A 20,919-nucleotide genomic window follows, 5' to 3' on the forward strand; every position below is an offset into this window, starting at 1 on the left:
TTAATCAGAGAAAGTCGTTACCAAAAGACATATTTCGGTATTCTCTCAATTACGCAAGACCACTCAACATTCGATAGCGCAGTTGGTGGGGCAGAGGACTGTAATGAAAAGAGTCTGAAATATTTTGGTCGCTGGTTCAACTCCGGCTAGAAGTTAATTCATAGAAGTGCAAAACCACTTTGAGGAATTATCATTTGGGGAAGAAATGGAAAATGTTCAATCAGAGAATGTCGTTTCCAGTTTATTTAGTAGATTGTCTCTCAATTACTCCGGAAATCTATAGCTTCGATAGCTCAGTTGGTAGAGCGGAGGACTGTAGTGAAATGAGTGTGAAATCCTTAGGTCGCTGGTTCAAATCCGTCTAGACAGAATTTTATAGAGTTGCAAAACCACTTTGAGGAAGTATCATTTCATGATGAATGGTGGTTAATCAGAGAAAGTCGTTACCAATAGGCATATTTAGGTATTCTCTCAATTACGCAAGCCCACTCAACCTTCGAAAGCACAGTTGGTGGGGCAGAGGACTGTAATGAAAAGAGTCTGAAATCCTTTGGTCGCTGGTTCAACTCCGGCTAGAAGGTCATTTATAGAAGGGCAAAACTACTTTGAGGAATTATCATTTGGGGAAGAAATGGCAAATATTCAATCAGAGATAGTCGTATCCAGTTTATTTAGTATATGTATTCTCAATTACTGAAGTTATCTCATCCTTCGTTAGCTCAGTTGGTAGAGCGGAGGACTGTAGTGAATTGCGTCTGAAATCCTTAGGTCGCTGGTTCAACTCTGGCTCGAAGGCATTTTATAGAGTTGCAAAACCACATTGAGGACGTATCATTTCATGAAGAAATGGTAGTTAATCAGAGAAAGTCGTTACCAATAGACATATTTCGGTATTCTCTCAATTACGCAAGACCACTCAACCTTCGAAAGCGCAGTTGGTGGGGCAGAGGGCTGTAATGAAAAGAGTCTGAAATATTTTGGTCGCTGGTTCAACTCCGGCTAGAAGTTAATTCATAGAAGTGCAAAACCACTTTGAGGAATTATCATTTGGGGAAGAAATGGAAAATGTTCAATCAGAGAATGTCGTTTCCAGTTTATTTGGTAGATTGTCTCTCAATTACTCTGGGAATCTATACCTTCGATAGCTCAGTTGGTAGAGTGGAGGACTATAGTGAAATGAGTCTGAAATCATTAGGTCGCTGGTTCAACTCCGTCTCGACGGAATTTTATCGAGTTGCAAAACCACTTTGAGGAAGTATCATTTCATGATGAATGGTGGTTAATCAGAGAAAGTCGTTACCAATAGGCATATTTAGGTATTCTCTCAATTACGCAAGACCACTCAACCTTCGAAAGCACAGTTGGTGGGGCAGAGGACTGTAATGAAAAGAGTCTGAAATCCTTTGGTCGCTGGTTCAACTCCGGCTAGAAGTTAAATGATAGAAGGGCAAAACTACTTTGAGGAATTATCATTTGGGGAAGAAATGGCAAATATTCAATCAGAGATAGTCGTATCCAGTTTATTTAGTAAATTTTCTCTAAATTAATCAAACCAACTCAGCCTTCGATAGCTCAGTTGGTAGAGCGGAGGACTTTAGTGAAATGAGTCTGAAATCCTTAGGTCGCTGGTTCAACTCCGGCTCGAAGAAATTTTATAGAGTTGCAAAACCACTTTGAGGACGTATCATTTCATGGAGAAATGGTAGTTAATCAGAGAAAGTCGTTACCAAAAGACATATTTCGGTATTCTCTCAATTACGCAAGACCACTCAACATTTGATAGCGCAGTTGGTGGGGCAGAGGACTGTAATGAAAAGAGTCTGAAATATTTTGGTCGCTGGTTCAACTCCGGCTAGAAGTTAATTCATAGAAGTGCAAAACCACTTTGAGGAATTATCATTTGGGGAAGAAATGGAAAATGTTCAATCAGAGAATGTCGTTTCCAGTTTATTTAGTAGATTGTCTCTCAATTACTCTGGGAATCTATACCTTCGATAGCTCAGTTGGTAGAGCGGAGGACTGTAGTGAAATGAGTCTGAAATCCTTAGGTCGCTGGTTCAACTCCGTCTCGCCTGAATTTTATAGAGTTGCAAAACCACTTTGAGGAAGTATCATTTCATGATGAATGGTAGTTAATCAGAGAAAGTCGTTACCAATAGGCATATTTAGGTATTCTCTCAATTACGCAAGACCACTCAACCTTCGAAAGCACAGTTGGTGGGGCAGAGGACTGTAATGAAAAGAGTCTGAAATCCTTTGGTCGCTGGTTCAACTCCGGCTAGAAGTTAAATGATAGAAGGGCAAAACTACTTTGAGGAATTATCATTTGGGGAAGAAATGGCAAATATTCAATCAGAGATAGTCGTATCCAGTTTATTTAGTAAATTTACTCTCAATTACTCAAACCATCTCATCCTTCGATAGCTCAGTTGGTAGAGCGGAGGACTGTAGTGAAATTAGTCTGAAATCTTTAGGTCGCTGGTTCAACTCCGGCTCGAAGGAATTTTATAGAGTTGCAAAACCACTTTGAGGACGTATCATTTCATGGAGAAATGGTAGTTAATCAGAGAAAGTCGTTACCAAAAGACATATTTCGGTATTCTCTCAATTACGCAAGACCACTCAACATTCGATAGCGCAGTTGGTGGGGCAGAGGACTGTAATGAAAAGAGTCTGAAATATTTTGGTCGCTGGTTCAACTCCGGCTAGAAGTTAATTCATAGAAGTGCAAAACCACTTTGAGGAATTATCATTTGGGGAAGAAATGGAAAATGTTCAATCAGAGAATGTCGTTTCCAGTTTATTTAGTAGATTGTCTCTCAATTACTCCGGAAATCTATAGCTTCGATAGCTCAGTTGGTAGAGCGGAGGACTGTAGTGAAATGAGTCTGAAATCCTTAGGTCGCTGGTTCAATTCCGTCTAGACGGAATTTTATAGAGTTGCAAAACCACTTTGAGGAAGTATCATTTCATGATGAATGGTGGTTAATCAGAGAAAGTCGTTACCAATAGGCATATTTAGGTATTCTCTCAATTACGCAAGCCCACTCAACCTTCGAAAGCACAGTTGGTGGGGCAGAGGACTGTAATGAAAAGAGTCTGAAATCCTTTGGTCGCTGGTTCAACTCCGGCTAGAAGGTCATTTATAGAAGGGCAAAACTACTTTGAGGAATTATCATTTGGGGAAGAAATGGCAAATATTCAATCAGAGATAGTCGTATCCAGTTTATTTAGTATATGTACTCTCAATTACTGAAGTTATCTCATCCTTCGTTAGCTCAGTTGGTAGAGCGGAGGACTGTAGTGAATTGCGTCTGAAATCATTAGGTCGCTGGTTCAACTCTGGCTCGAAGGCATTTTATAGAGTTGCAAAACCACATTGAGGACGTATCATTTCATGAAGAAATGGTAGTTAATCAGAGAAAGTCGTTACCAATAGACATATTTCGGTATTCTCTCAATTACGCAAGACCACTCAACCTTCGAAAGCGCAGTTGGTGGGGCAGAGGGCTGTAATGAAAAGAGTCTGAAATATTTTGGTCGCTGGTTCAACTCCGGCTAGAAGTTAATTCATAGAAGTGCAAAACCACTTTGAGGAATTATCATTTGGGGAAGAAATGGAAAATGTTCAATCAGAGAATGTCGTTTCCAGTTTATTTGGTAGATTGTCTCTCAATTACTCTGGGAATCTATACCTTCGATAGCTCAGTTGGTAGAGCGGAGGACTATAGTGAAATGAGTCTGAAATCCTTAGGTCGCTGGTTCAACTCCGTCTCGACGGAATTTTATCGAGTTGCAAAACCACTTTGAGGAAGTATCATTTCATGATGAATGGTGGTTAATCAGAGAAAGTCGTTACCAATAGGCATATTTAGGTATTCTCTCAATTACGCAAGACCACTCAACCTTCGAAAGCACAGTTGGTGGGGCAGAGGACTGTAATGAAAAGAGTCTGAAATCCTTTGGTCGCTGGTTCAACTCCGGCTAGAAGTTAAATGATAGAAGGGCAAAACTACTTTGAGGAATTATCATTTGGGGAAGAAATGGCAAATATTCAATCAGAGATAGTCGTATCCAGTTTATTTAGTAAATTTTCTCTAAATTAATCAAACCATCTCACCCTTCGATAGCTCAGTTGGTAGAGCGGAGGACTTTAGTGAAATGAGTCTGAAATCCTTAGGTCGCTGGTTCAACTCCGGCTCGAAGAAATTTTATAGAGTTGCAAAACCACTTTGAGGACGTATCATTTCATGGAGAAATGGTAGTTAATCAGAGAAAGTCGTTACCAAAAGACATATTTCGGTATTCTCTCAATTACGCAAGACCACTCAACCTTCGAAAGCGCAGTTGGTGGGGCAGAGGGCTGTAATGAAAAGTGTCTGAAATATTTTGGTCGCTGGTTCAACTCCGGCTAGAAGTTAATTCATAGAAGTGCAAAACCACTTTGAGGAATTATCATTTGGGGAAGAAATGGCAAATATTCAATCAGAGATAGTCGTATCCAGTTTATTTAGTATATGTACTCTCAATTACTGATTTCATTTCACCCTTCGATAGCTCAGTTGGTAGAGCGGAGGACTGTAGTGAAATGAGTCTGAAATCCTTAGGTCGCTGGTTCAACTCCGGCTCGAAGGAATTTTATAGAGTTGCAAAACCACTTTGAGGACGTATCATTTCATGAAGAAATGGTAGTTAATCAGAGAAAGTCGTTACCAATAGACATATTTCGGTATTCTCTCAATTACGCAAGACCACTCAACATTCGATAGCGCAGTTGGTGGGGCAGAGGGCTGTAATGAAAAGAGTCTGATATATTTTGGTCGCTGGTTCAACTCCGGCTAGAAGTTAATTCATAGAAGTGCAAAACCACTTTGAGGAATTATCATTTGGGGAAGAAATGGAAAATGTTCAATCAGAGAATGTCGTTTCCAGTTTATTTAGTAGATTGTCTCTCAATTACTCTGGGAATCTATACCTTCGATAGCTCAGTTGGTAGAGCGGAGGACTGTAGTGAAATGAGTCTGAAATCCTTAGGTCGCTGGTTCAACTCCGGCTCGAAGGAATTTTATAGAGTTGCAAAACCACTTTGTGGAAGTATCATTTCATGAAGAAATGGTAGTTAATCAGAGAAAGTCGATACCAATAGACATATTTCGGCATTCTCTCAATTACGCAAGACCACTCAACATTCGATAGCGCAGTTGGTGGGGCAGAGGACTGTAATGAAAAGAGTCTGAAATATTTTGGTCGCTGGTTCAACTCCGGCTAGAAGTTAATTCATAGAAGTGCAAAACCACTTTGAGGAATTATCATTTGGGGAAGAAATGGAAAATGTTCAATCAGAGAATGTCGTTTCCAGTTTATTTAGTAGATTGTCTCTCAATTACTCTGGGAATCTATACCTTCGATAGCTCAGTTGGTAGAGCGGAGGACTGTAGTGAAATGAGTCTGAAATCCTTAGGTCGCTGGTTCAACTCCGGCTCGAAGGAATTTTATAGAGTTGCAAAACCACTTTGAGGAAGTATCATTTCATGATGAATGGTGGTTAATCAGAGAAAGTCGTTACCATTAGGCATATTTAGGTATTCTCTCAATTACGCAAGCCCACTCAACCTTCGATAGCTCAGTTGGTAGAGCGGAGGACTGTAGTGTAATGAGTCTGAAATCCTTAGGTCGCTGGTTCAACTCCGGCTCGAAGGAATCTTATAGAGTTGCAAAACCACTTTGAGGACGTATCATTTCATGAAGAAATGGTAGTTAATCAGAGAAAGTCGTTACCAATGGACATATTTCGGTATTCTCTCAATTACGCAAGACCACTCAACCTTCGAAAGCGAAGTTGGTGGGGCAGAGGGCTGTAATGAAAAGAGTCTGAAATATTTTGGTCGCTGGTTCAACTCCGGCTAGAAGTTAATTCATAGAAGTGCAAAACCACTTTGAGGAATTATCATTTGGGGAAGAAATGGCAAATATTCAATCAGAGATAGTCGTATCCAGTTTATTTAGTATATGTACTCTCAATTACTGAATTCATCTCACCCTTCGATAGCTCAGTTGGTAGAGCGGAGGACTGTAGTAAAATGAGTCTGAAGTCCTTAGGTCGCTGGTTCAACTCCGGCTCGAAGGAATTTTATAGAGTTGCAAAACCACTTTGAGGAAGTATCATTTCATGATGAATGGTAGTTAATCAGAGAAAGTCGTTACCAATAGGCATATTTAGGTCTTCTCTCAATTACGCAAGACCACTCAACATTCGAAAGCGCAGTTGGTGGGGCAGAGGACTGTAATGAAAAGAGCCTGAAATATTTTGGTCGCTGGTTCAACTCCGGCTAGAAGTTAATTCATAGAAGTGCAAAACCACTTTGAGGAATTATCATTTGGGGTAGAAATGGAAAATGTTCAATCAGAGAATGTCATTTCCAGTTTATTTAGTAGATTGTCTCTCAATTACTCAGGGAATCTTAACCGTCGATAGCTCAGTTGGTAGAGCGGAGGACTGTAGTGAAATGAGTCTGAAATCCTTAGGTCGCTGGTTCAACTCCGGCTCGAAGGAATTTTATAGAGTTGCAAAACCACTTTGAGGACGTATCATTTCATGAAGAAATGGTAGTTAATCTGAGAAAGTCGTTATCAATAGGCATATTGAGGTATTCTCTCAATTACGCAAGACCACTCAACCTTCGAAAGCACAGTTGGTGGGGCTGAGGACTGTAATGAAAAGAGTCTGAAATCCTTTGGTCGCTGGTTCAACTCCGGCTAGAAGGTCATTTATAGAAGGGCAAAACTACTTTGAGGAATTATCATTTGGGGAAGAAATGGCAAATATTCAATCAGAGATAGTCGTATCCAGTTTATTTAGTAAATGTACTCTCAATTACTGTATTTATCTGGTTAGATAGCTCAGTTGGTAGAGCGGAGGAATGTAGTGAAGTGAGTCTGAAATCCTTAGGCCGCTGGTTCAACTCCGGCTCGAAGAAATTTTATAGAGTTGCAAAACCACATTGAGGACGTATCATTTCATGAAGAAATGATAGTTAATCAGAGAAAGTCGTTACCAATAGACATATTTCGGTATTCTCTCAATTACGCAAGACCACTCAACCTTCGAAAGCGCAGTTGGTGGGGCAGAGAGCTGTAATGAAAAGAGTCTGAAATATTTTGGTCGCTGGTTCAACTCTGGCTAGAAGTTAATTCATAGAAGTGCAAAACCACTTTGAGGAATTATCATTTGGGGAAGAAATTGCAAATATTCAATCAGAGATAGTCGTATCCAGTTTATTTAGTATATGTACTCTCAATTACTGAATTCATCTCACCCTTCGATAGCTCAGTTGGTAGAGCGGAGGACTGTAGTGAAATGAGTCTGAAGTCCTTAGGTCGCTGGTTCAACTCTGGCTCGAAGGAATTATATAGAGTTGCAAAACCACTTTGAGGAAGTATCATTTCATGATGAATGGTAGTTAATCAGAGAAAGTCGTTACCAATAGGCATATTTAGGTATTCTCTCAATTACGCAAGACCACTCAACATTCGATAGCGCAGTTGGTGGGGCAGAGGACTGTAATGAAAAGAGCCTGAAATATTTTGGTCGCTGGTTCAACTCCGGCTAGAAGTTAATTCATAGAAGTGCAAAACCACTTTGAGGAATTATCATTTGGGGAAGAAATGGAAAATGTTCAATCAGAGAATGTCGTTTCCAGTTTATTTAGTAGATTGTCTCTCAATTACTGATTTCATCTCACCCTTCGATAGCTCAGTTGGTAGAGCGGAGGACTGTAGTGAAATGAGTCTGAAGTCCTTAGGTCGCTGGTTCAACTCCGGCTCGAAGGAATTTTATAGAGTTGCAAAACCACTTTGAGGTAGTATCATTTCATGATGAATGGTAGTTAATCAGAGAAAGTCGTTACCAATAGGCATATTTAGGTATTCTCTCAATTACGCAAGACCACTCAACCTTCGAAAGCACAGTTGGTGGGGCAGAGGACTGTAATGAAAAGAGTCTGAAATCCTTTGGTCGCTGGTTCAACTCCGGCTAGAAGGTCATTTATAGAAGGGCAAAACTACTTTGAGGAATTATCATTTGGGGAAGAAATGGCAAATATTCAATCAGAGATAGTCGTATCCAGTTTATTTAGTAAATGTACTCTCAATTACTGACTTTATCTGGTTAGATAGCTCAGTTGGTAGAGCGGAGGACTGTAGTGAAATGAGTCTGAAATCCTTAGGCCGCTGGTTCTACTCCGGCTCGAAGGAATTTTATAGAGTTGCAAAACCACATTGAGGACGTATCATTTCATGAAGAAATGATAGTTAATCAGAGAAAGTCGTTACCAATAGACATATTTCGGTATTCTCTCAATTACGCAAGACCACTCAACCTTCGAAAGCGCAGTTGGTGGGGCAGAGGGCTGTAATGAAAAGAGTCTGAAATATTTTGGTCGCTGGTTCAACTCTGGCTAGAAGTTAATTCATAGAAGTGCAAAACCACTTTGAGGAATTATCATTTGGGGAAGAAATGGCAAATATTCAATCAGAGATAGTCGTATCCAGTTTATTTAGTATATGTACTCTCAATTACTGAATTCATCTCACCCTTCGATAGCTCAGTTGGTAGAGCGGAGGACTGTAGTGAAATGAGTCTGAAGTCCTTAGGTCGCTGGTTCAACTCCGGCTCGAAGGAAATTTATAGAGTTGCAAAACCACTTTGAGGAAGTATCATTTCATGATGAATGGTAGTTAATCAGAGAAAGTCGTTACCAATAGGCATATTTAGGTATTCTCTCAATTACGCAAGACCACTCAACATTCGATAGCGCAGTTGGTGGGGCAGAGGACTGTAATGAAAAGAGCCTGAAATATTTTGGTCGCTGGTTCAACTCCGGCTAGAAGTTAATTCATAGAAGTGCAAAACCACTTTGAGGAATTATCATTTGGGGAAGAAATGGAAAATGTTCAATCAGAGAATGTCGTTTCCAGTTTATTTAGTAGATTGTCTCTCAATTACTGAATTAATCTCACCCTTCGATAGCTCAGTTGGTAGAGCGGAGGACTGTAGTGAAATGAGTCTGAAGTCCTTAGGTCGCTGGTTCAACTCCGGCTCGAAGGAAATTTATAGAGTTGCAAAACCACTTTGAGGAAGTATCATTTCATAAAGAAATGGTAGTTAATCTGAGAAAGTCGTTATCAATAGGCATATTTAGGTATTCTCTCAATTACACAAGACAACTCAACATTCGATATCGCAGTTGGTGGGGCAGAGGACTGTAATGAACAGAGTCTGAAATCCTTTGGTCGCTGGTTCAACTCCGGCTAGAAGGTAATTTATAGAAGAGCAAAACAACTTTGAGGAATTATCATTTGGGGAAGAAATGGCAAATATTCAATCAGAGAATGTCGTTTCCAGTTCATTTGGTAGATTGTCTCTCAATTACTCAGTTAAACTCACCCTTCGATAGCTCAGTTGGGTGAGCGGAGGACTTAGGGAATTGAGTCTGAATTCCTTAGGTCGCTGGTTGTACTCCAGCTCGAAGGAATTTTATTGAGTTGCAAAACCACTTTGAGGAAGTATCATTTCATGATGAATGGTAGTTAATCAGAGAAAGTAATTACCAATAGGCATGTTTAGGTATTCTCTCAATTACGCAAGACCACTCAACCTTCGATAGCGCAGTTGGTGGGGCAGAGGACTGTAATGAAAAGAGTCTGAAATCCTTTGGTCGCAGCTTCAACTCCGGCTAGAAGGTAGTTTATAGAAGAGCAAAACAACTTTGAGGAATTATCATTTGGGGAAGAAATGGCAAATATTCAATCAGAGAATGTCGTTGCCAGTTTATTCAGGAGATATTCTATCAATTACTCATTCAAACTCACCCTTCGATAGCGCAGTTGGTACAGCGGTGGAAAGAGTCTGAAATCCATAGGTCGCTTAAATTAAATTTAACAACTGAACATTAGATTGCCCAGTTGTCAGAGCGGATGGTAATAAAAGAGTCTGAAATCCTTAGGTCGCTTGAATTAAATTCAACAACTGAACATTAGATTGCCCAGTTGTCAGAGCGGATGGTAGTAAAAGAGTCTGAAATCCTTAGGTCGCTTGTTCAACACTGTGAAACAAAATTGCAGTCACACATTTGATATATTATATATATCAAATATATATATATTGATATATTACAAGCAGAATGAAGCGTTTTCAGCTAAAGAAACTTTGTGACAGAGGTTAGACATGCTTCATGACTGAGCTCTGTCTGGCTCTGTTTCCCAATGCCGCAGAACGGCCCTGTGTCACTTAATTTGAATATTCATGAAATGTTCAATTGAAGCACATTTTATTTTCTGGCCATTTATATCAATCCAATTGGTGTCTGGGGACTTTAAACCGATTTGGATCTGTTTACACATCTGTTTTACCAATATTTCTCTGTGGACCAATTGTTATTTATTTGGACGGTCCAGGACGGTTACCAGAGTTACAGGTTTGTGATTACCTTATCTTATTGTATTGGCTCAAATAGTGTCACATGTTTGAATACTTTTATAAAGAGATAACTCGACACCACATTGCACAGTTGTAAGCTCATCTCCATCACCTGGGCAGGAGGGGGAACCACTTTGATGAGACGGGACGCTGGCTTGGGGTACTGTTGCTCAGCAGCTTAGAGGCTGATCCGGCAGGGCAAACGCCTGTCATCACCAGCTATCAGTTCCGTCCAGACAGAGCATCTATGCTTTGGCCAACGTCCTTTGTAGATGGCGGAATGGATAGCTTTTGTGACACAAACTAAGGGCGCCTGTACGGTACTGGGGCTGGTGCATTCCTTCCTGCAGTCCTTGTTGATGAAGGATTTGGTGTTCTTTACTTTTCTCTTTACTCTTACTTGTAAGTGTCTATGCAGCGGTTATGTCGGCCTGTCATGCAGGATGCGATGGAAAGCTTGTCTTAAGACAAGTCTGAATAAACAATGTCGACTGGGCAGGTCGGCCATCGATCGAAACAGGTCCTGCACTTTTTTTTTTAGGACGAATTATAATGGGTGCACTGTCTCTTTAAATGGGTCAGCCAATAGCAACATCAAGTTGCTGGCGAGTTGAGGGGGGTTCTACAGGAAGATAACTGTGCGACACAAGATACTCAAAGGGGATTTTGAGATCGGCAACTATGGCAATCAAACTGTACTACACCACTGTGACTGCCTCCCGGGAGGTGAGTAAAGTGGTCGTAAACATAGCAGGTCATTGACGGTGTTTAGGTTTCGGTGTTTCAGTGGAAACGAACGATGTGTAGTTCAATCGACACACCCAGTGGGCTGCCTGTCAATGGGCTCTTGCTGAACCTACAATCGATGGACTATACATCGAGTTGGTAAATCAACAGCCACCGTGTGCATGCTCGATATTTAAAGGCTAATTTCTATAGAGGACTGACGGTGATTGATGTTGTGTATCGAGAGCATAACGTTAAGGTGGTGCAGAAAACAGAAAGAGACTGTGCGGAAGTGAGCGGTCCGTTATGTGGTTCATTCCCCTGTCTTGCTGAAGTTGATTGTGTCCGCCTGGTTGGTGTCACTGTTAGTCATAGAAGGGTCATCCACTCAGCTTAGTGCCCCTTAACACTATAAGTTCTATATAAGCACTATTTAACGAGCCAGGTAGGTGGTTTATTATCGGTTGTTTATTATCTAGTCCTGCTCATTCTGACGTTGTCACTAAATATAATCGCCTGATCTCTGAAGATCTTTAAAATTCAAGATACAACTTCCTGGGATACGTTGTATACAAAAAATGAATATTGCAGATATTTTAATTGTTTTTAATTGTACATTGAGTGGTCTTAAAGGAATCAGGAATCGGCAAGTCTCTGTCCAGACATATGGTATCGATTAGGGCTTGGTGGATTCCATAGTTGAGGACAAAGCAAGAGAAGGTTTACTACTGATTCATTCTTTATGCTTCAAACTGCCCACTAGCCCTTCACCTAGGTGGCGTTGCTTTACAAATATCTCCTCCCAATTTAGTCGATCCTGTAACCATAAAGATAACGGGCCTATTAATCATCAACCTTGAACCAGATATGCTCACTTTTGTTAAAGGCACAGGCATACACTATTTACCAGGCATTTACTGTTGTACTCAAATACAATGTTCCTTGCACATCCTAGCATTCAACTGCTTAGAAACCCCACCCTGTTGTCGACGAGAACACACATTGAAATTGTGCAACCCAAAATTGCACAACGAAGATTCCTTAAAGTTGCCTAATTTCCTTCAGTCCTTCATGTAGTGGCTGGTACCATGTTAATGTGTTAATGAGCCCAGTGATATTGTTTTTCCAGGTCAAGTCCCAACAGGCAGAGATGATGCGAATCCTAGAGAGTAAAAGCATTAAATTTGAGTTGATCGACATCTCGGTGGGCGGGGAGGTGCGAGATGAAATGAGGAACAAGGCGGGAAACCCCGCAGCAGTCCCTCCCCAACTCTTCAACGACGACCAGTACTGCGGGGTGAGGATGCCGGCCTAGGGTTGATGCTTTATAAAGCATTTCCTCTTTCTGCACCAGTCTGTGGGGCATATGTGTATGCACCAGCGTCCCCAGCTATCTAGCAGCCATCTTAGTAAGCACACATCACTACATTTGTAAACATACTAACATAGACTAGAAATCACAGACATTTGGAGAAAAATATGTTTTTATTAATTAATACTAATGACTATCGTTAGGCTGCAATGTTTTAAATTATAAAATGTGCATATGCTCATATCTGACGTGTAAATCGGTAAACAAAACTTACAAACTGCATTGATGTCTGTACATGATCCCTTTTTTTAAAAAATGTTTTGCTCATACTTTTATCATGCAAAATGTTCCTCTACATATCCTAACCCTCTGATTGGTTCTGCATAGATCGACCATCTGACTCCCATTCTCCTCGTTCCTCCACAGAACTTCGAGTTGTTCTCTGAGGCAGTAGAAGCTGATACAGTCGAGCAGTTTCTGAAGATGGCATGAGGGTAGCGCTCCCTCTCTCACCGCATTGGCCTGCTCCCCGCCCGATCATGAAAGGTCTGCAAGCCACTCCAGATGTTTGTGGCTTGGCCCTCCCAACCCTCCTCCCCTTCCCAAATTCAATGCCACAATATGCCAAATATATAGATATATAGATATATACAATCATAACATTATCACAAGCCCCAAGTCATCAGCTGAACTTATTAGACTCAAACTATAATCACTGATGAAATTATTCTGTTGTTTATAAATGATCCGTGTCATTGCCACCGATGTATTTCTCACCCTTACCTATTCTTGTTAGTAATTAGGTCAGTGTCTTTCGAGGACTTCAGCATGGGACGCTATAGAGCTAGAGTCTATTGAATGACACTCTTTTCAGGCACAATGCTGGTGTGATATATGGTTTTCTCACTGCAGATATCCAAACAAAGGAGACAATGTTTTCCGCCTGTTTATGGTGTTCCTTGTCTAGTAAGCAGCAGAATGTTACCACTGCGGCTTGTCCACACACGCATTGGTGGATTCTGCTGACTAAGACTGCTCTGACTTTTATTTTGTCTTTGCGCCAAAGGGAAAAGTCTATCGGTTGTACATTTACAACATCTCTTCCCAATAAGATGTCGGCAGTAAGATAGCCCCAGAATTACATCAACCTTTTCCATAAACCATCTACTTGATCCGAACCAAACCTATTTATGGCACAAATAATAATAGTCTTAATGATCTCATCTCTGACTTTTTACATTCCCATGTTGATTAAAGACCAGTATTGTTGCCACGTTCTATTATGTTACCACCATTTTATCAGCTATCAGAATTAATCCTTGGTTACACTTGTGGTTATATTGTGATCGGATCACAGTGGTACCAAGGCCTTAATCTACTCTACAAGAGCTGCATGCAATCCATCATGGAAAACAGCAGCACAGGGATGCAACAAAGCACTTGGCTTTGCCCAGTTGTCAACACATATCTCCTAAGGTGACTTAAACAGCTAAAAATCGATTGACTTGCTGTCCTTTACATGAACATTTTCATTCCAATCAAATGAACATGACTGCGGTATTGCACACACTAGGTGATTCTAAAAGTTGTGTCCCGACAGGACAAGAAAAAGGCCTGTTTGAACTAAAAAAAGCGATTTAAGCGAGACCTGCAACACTTGTAGCACCCTCATAAAAAAACCTGGACCTTTTTGGGGTTGCTTTTGTAACTATCTGACCCATCCCAAAGATGCAGTAATGTGTTTCTATGCATTGTCTAGCCAAATTAAAAAATTGCAGCACCGTGTTCTATGACGTTTCAAACCTGGCTGAAGAATTTAAGAAACAAAATATTGGCAGACTGGGGAAAATGCAAAGGTTTTCTGTTCTGCTGCTTATTCAATGCATAGGCCTTATCACCTGGTGGCCATCTTGGTTCTAAACGCTAGCATGGTGAGGGAGCTGAATCGTAATCTAGCCACGGTGGCAGCTTGGTGAATAAGTTCCACAGGGTTTTCGGAATAACCTTTGTGTTCTGTCTTCAGTTTGGTTTCCCCTCATATTGGGTACCATATCATTCCTGCATTGGCTTCCATGTATTTTTCTATCCATACACGTTTCCAATTCACTGTTTTAGGCACTTATTCAAGGACTTTACTCAATGACAGTCCTCACAGACACAATGTTTATGCACTGTTGTGTTGATTGTAGTAAGCTGTGTTTTTGCCTGTTATGTGTAATCAGTATACCCTGTATGCTCTGTTTTTAGACATTCCATGTCTGTTTTAACCTCCTCCTTTGCTGTTTGGACCCATTTCCCTTTGGCCAAAAATTTAAGAAAATTGGGAATACTTTGCTGTTGTCTTCCAAGAAGATTGTGAGATGTGATGTATGGGCTACATAAATAAAAATATATGAAAAAAAAAGGTGTTTAATTCTCAAGAGTTCAGAAATGCAATTATTAACTAACTCTGGTACACTTGCTAATTTGTTCATCATATTTTGGCCTCCTGATACCCAAGTTAAGATATTTGATTGATTGACCGTCATCAATCCAATGTAGTATTTAGTATACTTTTAATTTAAAAAGCTCTTCCTCCAGTGTGGATGAACGATGTGGGTCTGTTATGTTATACGAAATTTTAATGAACTACCATTTGAATAAAATATGAACATAACTGCTTGTTCCTAACTCTGTTTTTAGCGTTGTACTATGGAGACATGATGCAAGTTTGGTTCAAAGCCTAGGTGCTCAAAGAAAGCAAATGGAAACATGGATTTATAAAGATTGTCGGTGGATGAATCACTAAATTATTTTTTTATGCATTTAAAGCACCACCTTGAGTTTTGTTCAGATAATTTATTTTGGGGGAGCAAATGTTTATTTGCAGTCTATTATCCTGCCAGAGGAAAAAAAGACATACACGAAAATAGTTTTGGCAAACTATCCGTGGAAGGAGGAATCTCCGCTGTGAATTCCTTTTCAAGATTTCTTATTTTTCAATAAAGGAAGTTTACTTGCCATTTGGAGGGCTAGGGTTAGGAGGGGTAATATATTATTTTGCCTGTAAATCCCTTTCAGACTTTAACTGTGATTAAGGGCTTGGTCAATACAATTGACTTGACTTGACATGAAAGGCTGTATAATGATAACCAAAATCATCAACGACAATGACAGAAGGGGTGGGTTTCTGCAAACACATAAGTGAGATGCTAACTAATGGTTTAACATGCATTACTCTCTGCCGCCTGTCGATGGGGCCGTTTTCTTATTTTCCTGGAGATTGCCGTCATTGTGTAGAAGAAGAAAGGGAACATAAGGAAGCTCTTTAATTTGACAGCTTGCTAAAGGTAACTTGCCTGCTTATGGATATTTTCAATGTACGTAGCACTCGACTGCTTTTGTAGTGTAATACAGAACCGTATACAGTTAGCGAGTAATGTAGTTAAACGATGAGTCAAAAATCATGTCACAGAACGGTGTCGCTTACTGCCAGGCAGACTACTGTTTAGCATGCTAGTGAACAATAACAAAAACAACAGCGTGACAAGGGGAACCTGACCTTTTTGTTTGTTTGCTTCACGGTCATTCTGTGTACTGTCCCATTTATCTGTTTAATCGGTGCAGCTATGATGTGAATGGGGTACACTGGGTCTCACACTGCAGGTGCACACACAGCCCAGCTGACGTATGTTGTCGGAGGACATCACACACACCACCATAGGAACACCTGCAGAATACGTTCTGCTTAAAATGGTTGCTGCTTCAAATCTTAGTCTCTTTACTTTCGAGAAAAATGTACACATTTTTCTAAAAGAGTCAATGGTGTTTAACACTGACTGATACAGGTTAAGGATAAGGAACATGTCATGTTTGTTTATCTCCAGCTTTGTATCATTGGAGGTTGCTGACAAAGGCAATAAGTCCTAAACACATGACTATAATAAAATAATGAGCTGCGTTCAAAGTTGTACTTCCGTTCCACACAGTGATGAGGAGATGAGTGTCCCGGACTACATGCAGTGTGCGGAGGACCACCAGACGGTACTGGTGGTGGTCCAGCCGGTGGGCATTGTGCCCGAGGATCAGTTCTTCCGCATCTATAAGCGCATCGCCAGCGTGAGCCAGGTGAGCGTGCGGGACTCCCAGCGGCAACTCTACATCCGCTACCGCCACCACTACCTGCCCGAGAACAACGAGTGGGGCGACTTCCAGACGCACCGCAAGGTGGTGGGCCTGATCGCCGTCACCACCTGTGCCTCGGCCAAGGAGTGGCCGCAGACGTCGGAGCGTTTCCATGGCCAGAAGGAGGTGTTTGGCTCCACGCTGTACGACTCGCGCCTCCTAGTCTTTGGGCTGCAGGGGGAGATTGCCGAGCAGCAGCGCACGGACGTGGCCTTCTACCCGGCGTTCGACCAGTGCCCGGACGTGGAGAAGCGCGTGGAGGACTTTGTGGAGTCCATCTTCATTGTGCTGGAGTCCAAGCGGCTGGACCGGGCCACCGACAAGTCCGGGGACAAGATCCCCTTGCTCTGCGTGCCCTTTGAGAAGAAGGACTTTGTGGGTCTCGACACAGACAGCAGGTGAGTCGGGGAGCATGTTGTGGCCATGTATGTGCAGAGGCAAAGAATATAAGCTTTTGAAGTGGCTCGGAAAGTCTCTAGTTCTGCACTGCTAGTGGTATAAATGATGTCTTCGTGTGGAAGAAAAACTGAGTTTGTATGTTTCTTCGTTCTCCTTGGTTGTTTATCTGTCTCTCTGCTTTTTCTTTCATACTGTCCTGTGAGTATGTTTTTGGGTGTGAAAAGGTGAGCTGTAAGACGAGGCATCCTATGAGTTAAAATATGTAATGGACCAATCAGCTTTTAGCTCCTGCCCTAGAGACACCCAGCCCCAGTGCTGTTGCTGTGCATGTGTTCATAGCTTCAAGCCAAATGATCGATCTTTAAAAAAAAAAGAAGCCTTTACTGCGAATGCAAAAAGTTATTTCTCCTTTCAAGCTTCTGAGATGCCACATATTTTACTCTCTAAGGAACCATATGGTTAGAAAAGCTGTGCTTTAGTAGCTATATGCAGTTTCTTTTAATTTTTGTGTTGTTCATCCCTGCTGCTCTCTGATGGTTACTTATTTTTGGAGGCGATGATCATATGGTTTTGCGGAACACATGCACCAGTGCCTGCAGCTGAGGTCAACACATTCCCTATCCTGGATTTGGAAGGTTTTGTTTCCCTGTCAGATCAAGCAGCATGCCAAACACACACATCTCACTATCCTCATTCATGGGGAAGAAACAGTACATTATTCAGCCTGGCACAGTAACAGACCCAATAGTTAAACTGTCAATTTGATGGATTCAATTATGTATTTAACGAGTCATCTCGTTGAAGTGCTGCATTAATTATTATAATTGTTTGATGTTTAGTTCCCACAGAGGAAAATCTGCATTAATATGTATATATTTGACACACGTCCTTATTGCTTCTTTAAAATGGGACACAGTTCAAGTGCTGTTGTTGGTGATCCTTTTGACTCAATGCTTATCAAGGAACGTTGATAGGCACTGAAACAGCAGTCGATGTTATTCATTATTAAGACACCCATGGGTGTCTAGACATTGGCACCTAGACAACCACTGCACCATATCACCTGAAAGATTGGAAAATGTTGATTGCCATATTCCTTTTTATACACATTGTAGAGTCACTTGCGAAGTATGCTTTCATATCTGAACTTGACCTTCCCAGTCTCGGACACTTGACAGTGTCCCTCTCCCAGCCCCTCAGTCCCTGTGTTGCTGAGTTTTAGGATAGCAAGTGTGTGGCCCTATTGTTCCCCTGCACTCTTGTTGCTTTCTCCTCGTGGCTCATAGTCCTTCCTCGTAGCTGATAAGACTCATTTGACACTGACAGCGAACGTCTTCCTCCGCTGCGGCCCGCTGAGCCGCCCGGTCAGATAAGAGATGACAATGTCACAAAGGCAGCGCTGCTCCACTGTGAAAAACAGCAGCCGCACATCAGGGGAAAGAAGGAAACCTACCATGACTATTTATTCAAATAAACGTTATAATACCGGGTGTTCTTGTAATCGTGTAAATTATTGAACTAATCAGTAAGCCATTTCTATTTACCTTTTTTAGAAATACAGTATCTTATTAATACAGTATCTTATTAATATGTTTAAATTATTCAATATTTTATAATGTTTTACTTCATTAGATAATGTGTTGCCCTTTTAAATGCATGTACCAGTATACTAGTGTAAATAGTGGAAATATTAGAGCCAACTCATTGTGTTAACGGTGAGACGGTACAAAGCACATCGGGATTCATGACTGCTCCAAAAATAAAACAACGTGTGCATCTCTGGGGTCCGTCTCTGCCAGGCATTATAAGAAGCGCTGCCAGGGCCGCATGAGGAAGCACGTGGGGGACCTGTGTCTCCAGGCGGGCATGCTCCAGGACGCCCTGGTGCACTACCACATGGCCGTGGAGCTGCTGCGGGGAGTCAACGACTTCCTGTGGCTGGGCGGTAAGTCTGGAGGACAGCAGCTCACCGAGAGGTCCGGCAGGCCGCCAAGAGTCCCTCAGGCACGCAACCTCTGCGTGGAATGTTATCCGCGTCCTTTAAGACCACACACATCATCTGTGAGGTCTTAAAGGATGCAACAGTAAAAAAAAAGAGTGGAAAAAATCGATTGGCCAAGCAATTGTTTCAAAATCTTACCCTGAATAATTGTACAAGCCAAGTGGTCAATTATCTTTAATTTGCTGGTGTCAGGTGTGAATTTTTTTGGAAGAATGTAATCCTTTTCTTTTTTCACATTTTGTAATTGTATCTTGCATCCAAATTGAAACTGAAACTCAACATAACGTGGTGGTTTTTCCAAAGCAAATATTTTAGATAAATTCTTTGAGGCAATGGATTGCATAATGATTGTTGATTGTGTTTCAATCTGTTACTGACTCTGATCCATGTTTTGTCCTCACAATCCCCTCCCCATAGCTGCGTTAGAGGGCCTGTGTTCGGCTTCAGTCATCTTCCACTACCCTGGGGGTACGGCGGGGAAGACCGGGGCCCGCAAACCCAAACAGTCCCAGCCGGCAGATGCTGGGAAACGCCACAGGCCGGGTAAGCGCCACCATAACACAAAGGTCTACTGCACATTCGCTTTCATCCGTGGGTTCATGGTAGACGTCTTGACGTTTGCGAGTTAGTCAGGACTGTTTTGCGGCTCACGTGTGAGACAATCTTTTTCACTAACCCACAACTCAAACTTATCTTGGCTAACCTATCTATTCCCTTTCGTTTGCATGCATATGGCTTGTGGCAAAAAATATAATGGCTATGCTGCAACATTTGCAACAACCGGCTTGAACGCTCGTACAACAACAATTCCACTAATGAAAAACATTGGACAGCGTTAATAATGAATCTCTTACTGTTTAACATGCTATGGATGACATTAGAACATGTCATTTCCAACACCAAGCAGGCCAACAGCTTCACAGTTTAGTCATAGATAATCACATGGTAAAAATGCATATTAAAAACACGTAGAGTAGAAGAATAACGATCCATTTGTGTTGATTGGAAAGTACCTTTGACTCACGTAATTCCATAGCAACAGAGAGTGCAATAAATGCCAGTTGATTGCACCATATCAATACTGTTGACGTAAACATATACTTATAGTTATCAATGACGTCCGAGCACAGCTTGTTGCCTTGATACTAAAGGAGAATGCTACCCCAACCAACATCCCCGCCACAGCTACGAGCTCCAACCAGCGGCAGGAGTGGTTTGTCGCGTCTAACATTGCTAACATTGTGTCATGGAGTGAACTCTGCATTCTTTCTCCCTGTCTGTCTCTGTGTAGGGGCACAGGAGGTTCTCATTGACCCAGGTATGGTATGCCTCCCACTAACTAACCCAACTAGCCGCCCTGATGTTAGCCCCGCCTGTCTTTGTTTTTTGCTTAGTTTGGGGCGCCCTCTCTGCACTGTCACCCCTTTCCATTCTTCATTCGCATTCTACCCTTGATCAATTGTGTTTTATTTGTTGTTTGTTTTAGGTCGTCTCCATTGTGGTATTTTGCAAGCAAATATTTCCAGCGGTTAAAAATAAATGGCTTCTAATCTCCCCTACCAATCGTAGCTAGCATCCCTGTCTCCCAAGTTTCACCTGGTGAATGGCGGTAGAATACAATTTTGCACAAATCCATTTGAAAGGGCAACGAGAACGCCCCTCTTTAAGTGCGTGAAACAGCTAGTGTGCGCTCAAACTATGCTTCCGTAGTAGTGTGACGTGTTTCTGGAAGTGCAGTATTCGCGCCTCCCAGCTGCCCACAATGGTTACAACTTCTTGGGGTGTGAATAGCGATATGATCTAAAACAGACAAATAATAAGGGGAATTTCTAGTATACA

General features: G+C 41.5%; 2 protein-coding genes and 12 non-coding genes across 16 annotated transcripts in view; all 14 read left to right on the plus strand.

Annotated features, from left to right (window-relative positions):
* Nucleotides 1–2,414: 2,414 nt before the first annotated feature.
* Nucleotides 2,415–2,502, plus strand: trnay-gua (transfer RNA tyrosine (anticodon GUA)). The gene is given in 2 exon segments: nucleotides 2,415–2,451; nucleotides 2,467–2,502. It is a non-coding gene; the product is annotated as a tRNA-Tyr (tRNA).
* A 1,192-nt stretch (nucleotides 2,503–3,694) lies between these two features.
* On the plus strand, nucleotides 3,695–3,782 carry trnay-aua (transfer RNA tyrosine (anticodon AUA)). The gene is given in 2 exon segments: nucleotides 3,695–3,731; nucleotides 3,747–3,782. It is a non-coding gene; the product is annotated as a tRNA-Tyr (tRNA).
* A 765-nt stretch (nucleotides 3,783–4,547) lies between these two features.
* trnay-gua (transfer RNA tyrosine (anticodon GUA)) lies at nucleotides 4,548–4,635 on the plus strand. Its single transcript is given in 2 exon segments — nucleotides 4,548–4,584; nucleotides 4,600–4,635. It is a non-coding gene; the product is annotated as a tRNA-Tyr (tRNA).
* A 339-nt stretch (nucleotides 4,636–4,974) lies between these two features.
* Nucleotides 4,975–5,062, plus strand: trnay-gua (transfer RNA tyrosine (anticodon GUA)). The gene is given in 2 exon segments: nucleotides 4,975–5,011; nucleotides 5,027–5,062. It is a non-coding gene; the product is annotated as a tRNA-Tyr (tRNA).
* Nucleotides 5,063–5,401: 339 nt separating this feature from the next.
* On the plus strand, nucleotides 5,402–5,489 carry trnay-gua (transfer RNA tyrosine (anticodon GUA)). Its single transcript is given in 2 exon segments — nucleotides 5,402–5,438; nucleotides 5,454–5,489. It is a non-coding gene; the product is annotated as a tRNA-Tyr (tRNA).
* Nucleotides 5,490–5,612: 123 nt separating this feature from the next.
* trnay-gua (transfer RNA tyrosine (anticodon GUA)) lies at nucleotides 5,613–5,700 on the plus strand. The gene is given in 2 exon segments: nucleotides 5,613–5,649; nucleotides 5,665–5,700. It is a non-coding gene; the product is annotated as a tRNA-Tyr (tRNA).
* Nucleotides 5,701–6,039: 339 nt separating this feature from the next.
* On the plus strand, nucleotides 6,040–6,127 carry trnay-gua (transfer RNA tyrosine (anticodon GUA)). Its single transcript is given in 2 exon segments — nucleotides 6,040–6,076; nucleotides 6,092–6,127. It is a non-coding gene; the product is annotated as a tRNA-Tyr (tRNA).
* Nucleotides 6,128–6,465: 338 nt separating this feature from the next.
* On the plus strand, nucleotides 6,466–6,553 carry trnay-gua (transfer RNA tyrosine (anticodon GUA)). Its single transcript is given in 2 exon segments — nucleotides 6,466–6,502; nucleotides 6,518–6,553. It is a non-coding gene; the product is annotated as a tRNA-Tyr (tRNA).
* A 763-nt stretch (nucleotides 6,554–7,316) lies between these two features.
* Nucleotides 7,317–7,404, plus strand: trnay-gua (transfer RNA tyrosine (anticodon GUA)). The gene is given in 2 exon segments: nucleotides 7,317–7,353; nucleotides 7,369–7,404. It is a non-coding gene; the product is annotated as a tRNA-Tyr (tRNA).
* Nucleotides 7,405–7,742: 338 nt separating this feature from the next.
* Nucleotides 7,743–7,830, plus strand: trnay-gua (transfer RNA tyrosine (anticodon GUA)). Its single transcript is given in 2 exon segments — nucleotides 7,743–7,779; nucleotides 7,795–7,830. It is a non-coding gene; the product is annotated as a tRNA-Tyr (tRNA).
* A 762-nt stretch (nucleotides 7,831–8,592) lies between these two features.
* Nucleotides 8,593–8,680, plus strand: trnay-gua (transfer RNA tyrosine (anticodon GUA)). The gene is given in 2 exon segments: nucleotides 8,593–8,629; nucleotides 8,645–8,680. It is a non-coding gene; the product is annotated as a tRNA-Tyr (tRNA).
* Nucleotides 8,681–9,018: 338 nt separating this feature from the next.
* trnay-gua (transfer RNA tyrosine (anticodon GUA)) lies at nucleotides 9,019–9,106 on the plus strand. The gene is given in 2 exon segments: nucleotides 9,019–9,055; nucleotides 9,071–9,106. It is a non-coding gene; the product is annotated as a tRNA-Tyr (tRNA).
* A 1,955-nt stretch (nucleotides 9,107–11,061) lies between these two features.
* Nucleotides 11,062–15,164, plus strand: sh3bgrl3 (SH3 domain binding glutamate-rich protein like 3). Its single transcript, XM_056582532.1, has 3 exons — nucleotides 11,062–11,203; nucleotides 12,333–12,500; nucleotides 12,942–15,164. The coding sequence occupies exons 1-3, from the start codon at nucleotides 11,159–11,161 to the stop codon at nucleotides 13,005–13,007; spliced, it is 279 nt and encodes a 92-aa protein (XP_056438507.1). The 5' UTR covers nucleotides 11,062–11,158; the 3' UTR covers nucleotides 13,008–15,164.
* Nucleotides 15,165–15,271: 107 nt separating this feature from the next.
* trappc9 (trafficking protein particle complex subunit 9) overlaps nucleotides 15,272–20,919 on the plus strand; it is a 141,724-nt gene continuing 136,076 nt past the window's right edge. Inside the window, exons 1-5 of one of the 3 annotated variants that reach the window (XM_056582525.1) lie at nucleotides 15,272–15,844; nucleotides 16,484–17,077; nucleotides 18,878–19,023; nucleotides 19,498–19,623; nucleotides 20,372–20,398. In XM_056582525.1, coding sequence (XP_056438500.1) covers nucleotides 16,494–17,077; nucleotides 18,878–19,023; nucleotides 19,498–19,623; nucleotides 20,372–20,398 — 883 coding nt within the window. In that variant the 5' untranslated portion in view covers nucleotides 15,272–15,844; nucleotides 16,484–16,493. Of the gene's footprint in view, nucleotides 15,875–16,483; nucleotides 17,078–18,877; nucleotides 19,024–19,497; nucleotides 19,624–20,371; nucleotides 20,399–20,919 lie in introns of all 3 variants that reach the window. The other 2 variants (XM_056582527.1, XM_056582528.1) reach the window with 2 other exon arrangements.

Source organism: Gadus chalcogrammus, chromosome 22, assembly GCF_026213295.1.
Source record: "Gadus chalcogrammus isolate NIFS_2021 chromosome 22, NIFS_Gcha_1.0, whole genome shotgun sequence".
Taxonomy (NCBI): Eukaryota; Metazoa; Chordata; class Actinopteri; order Gadiformes; family Gadidae; genus Gadus; species Gadus chalcogrammus.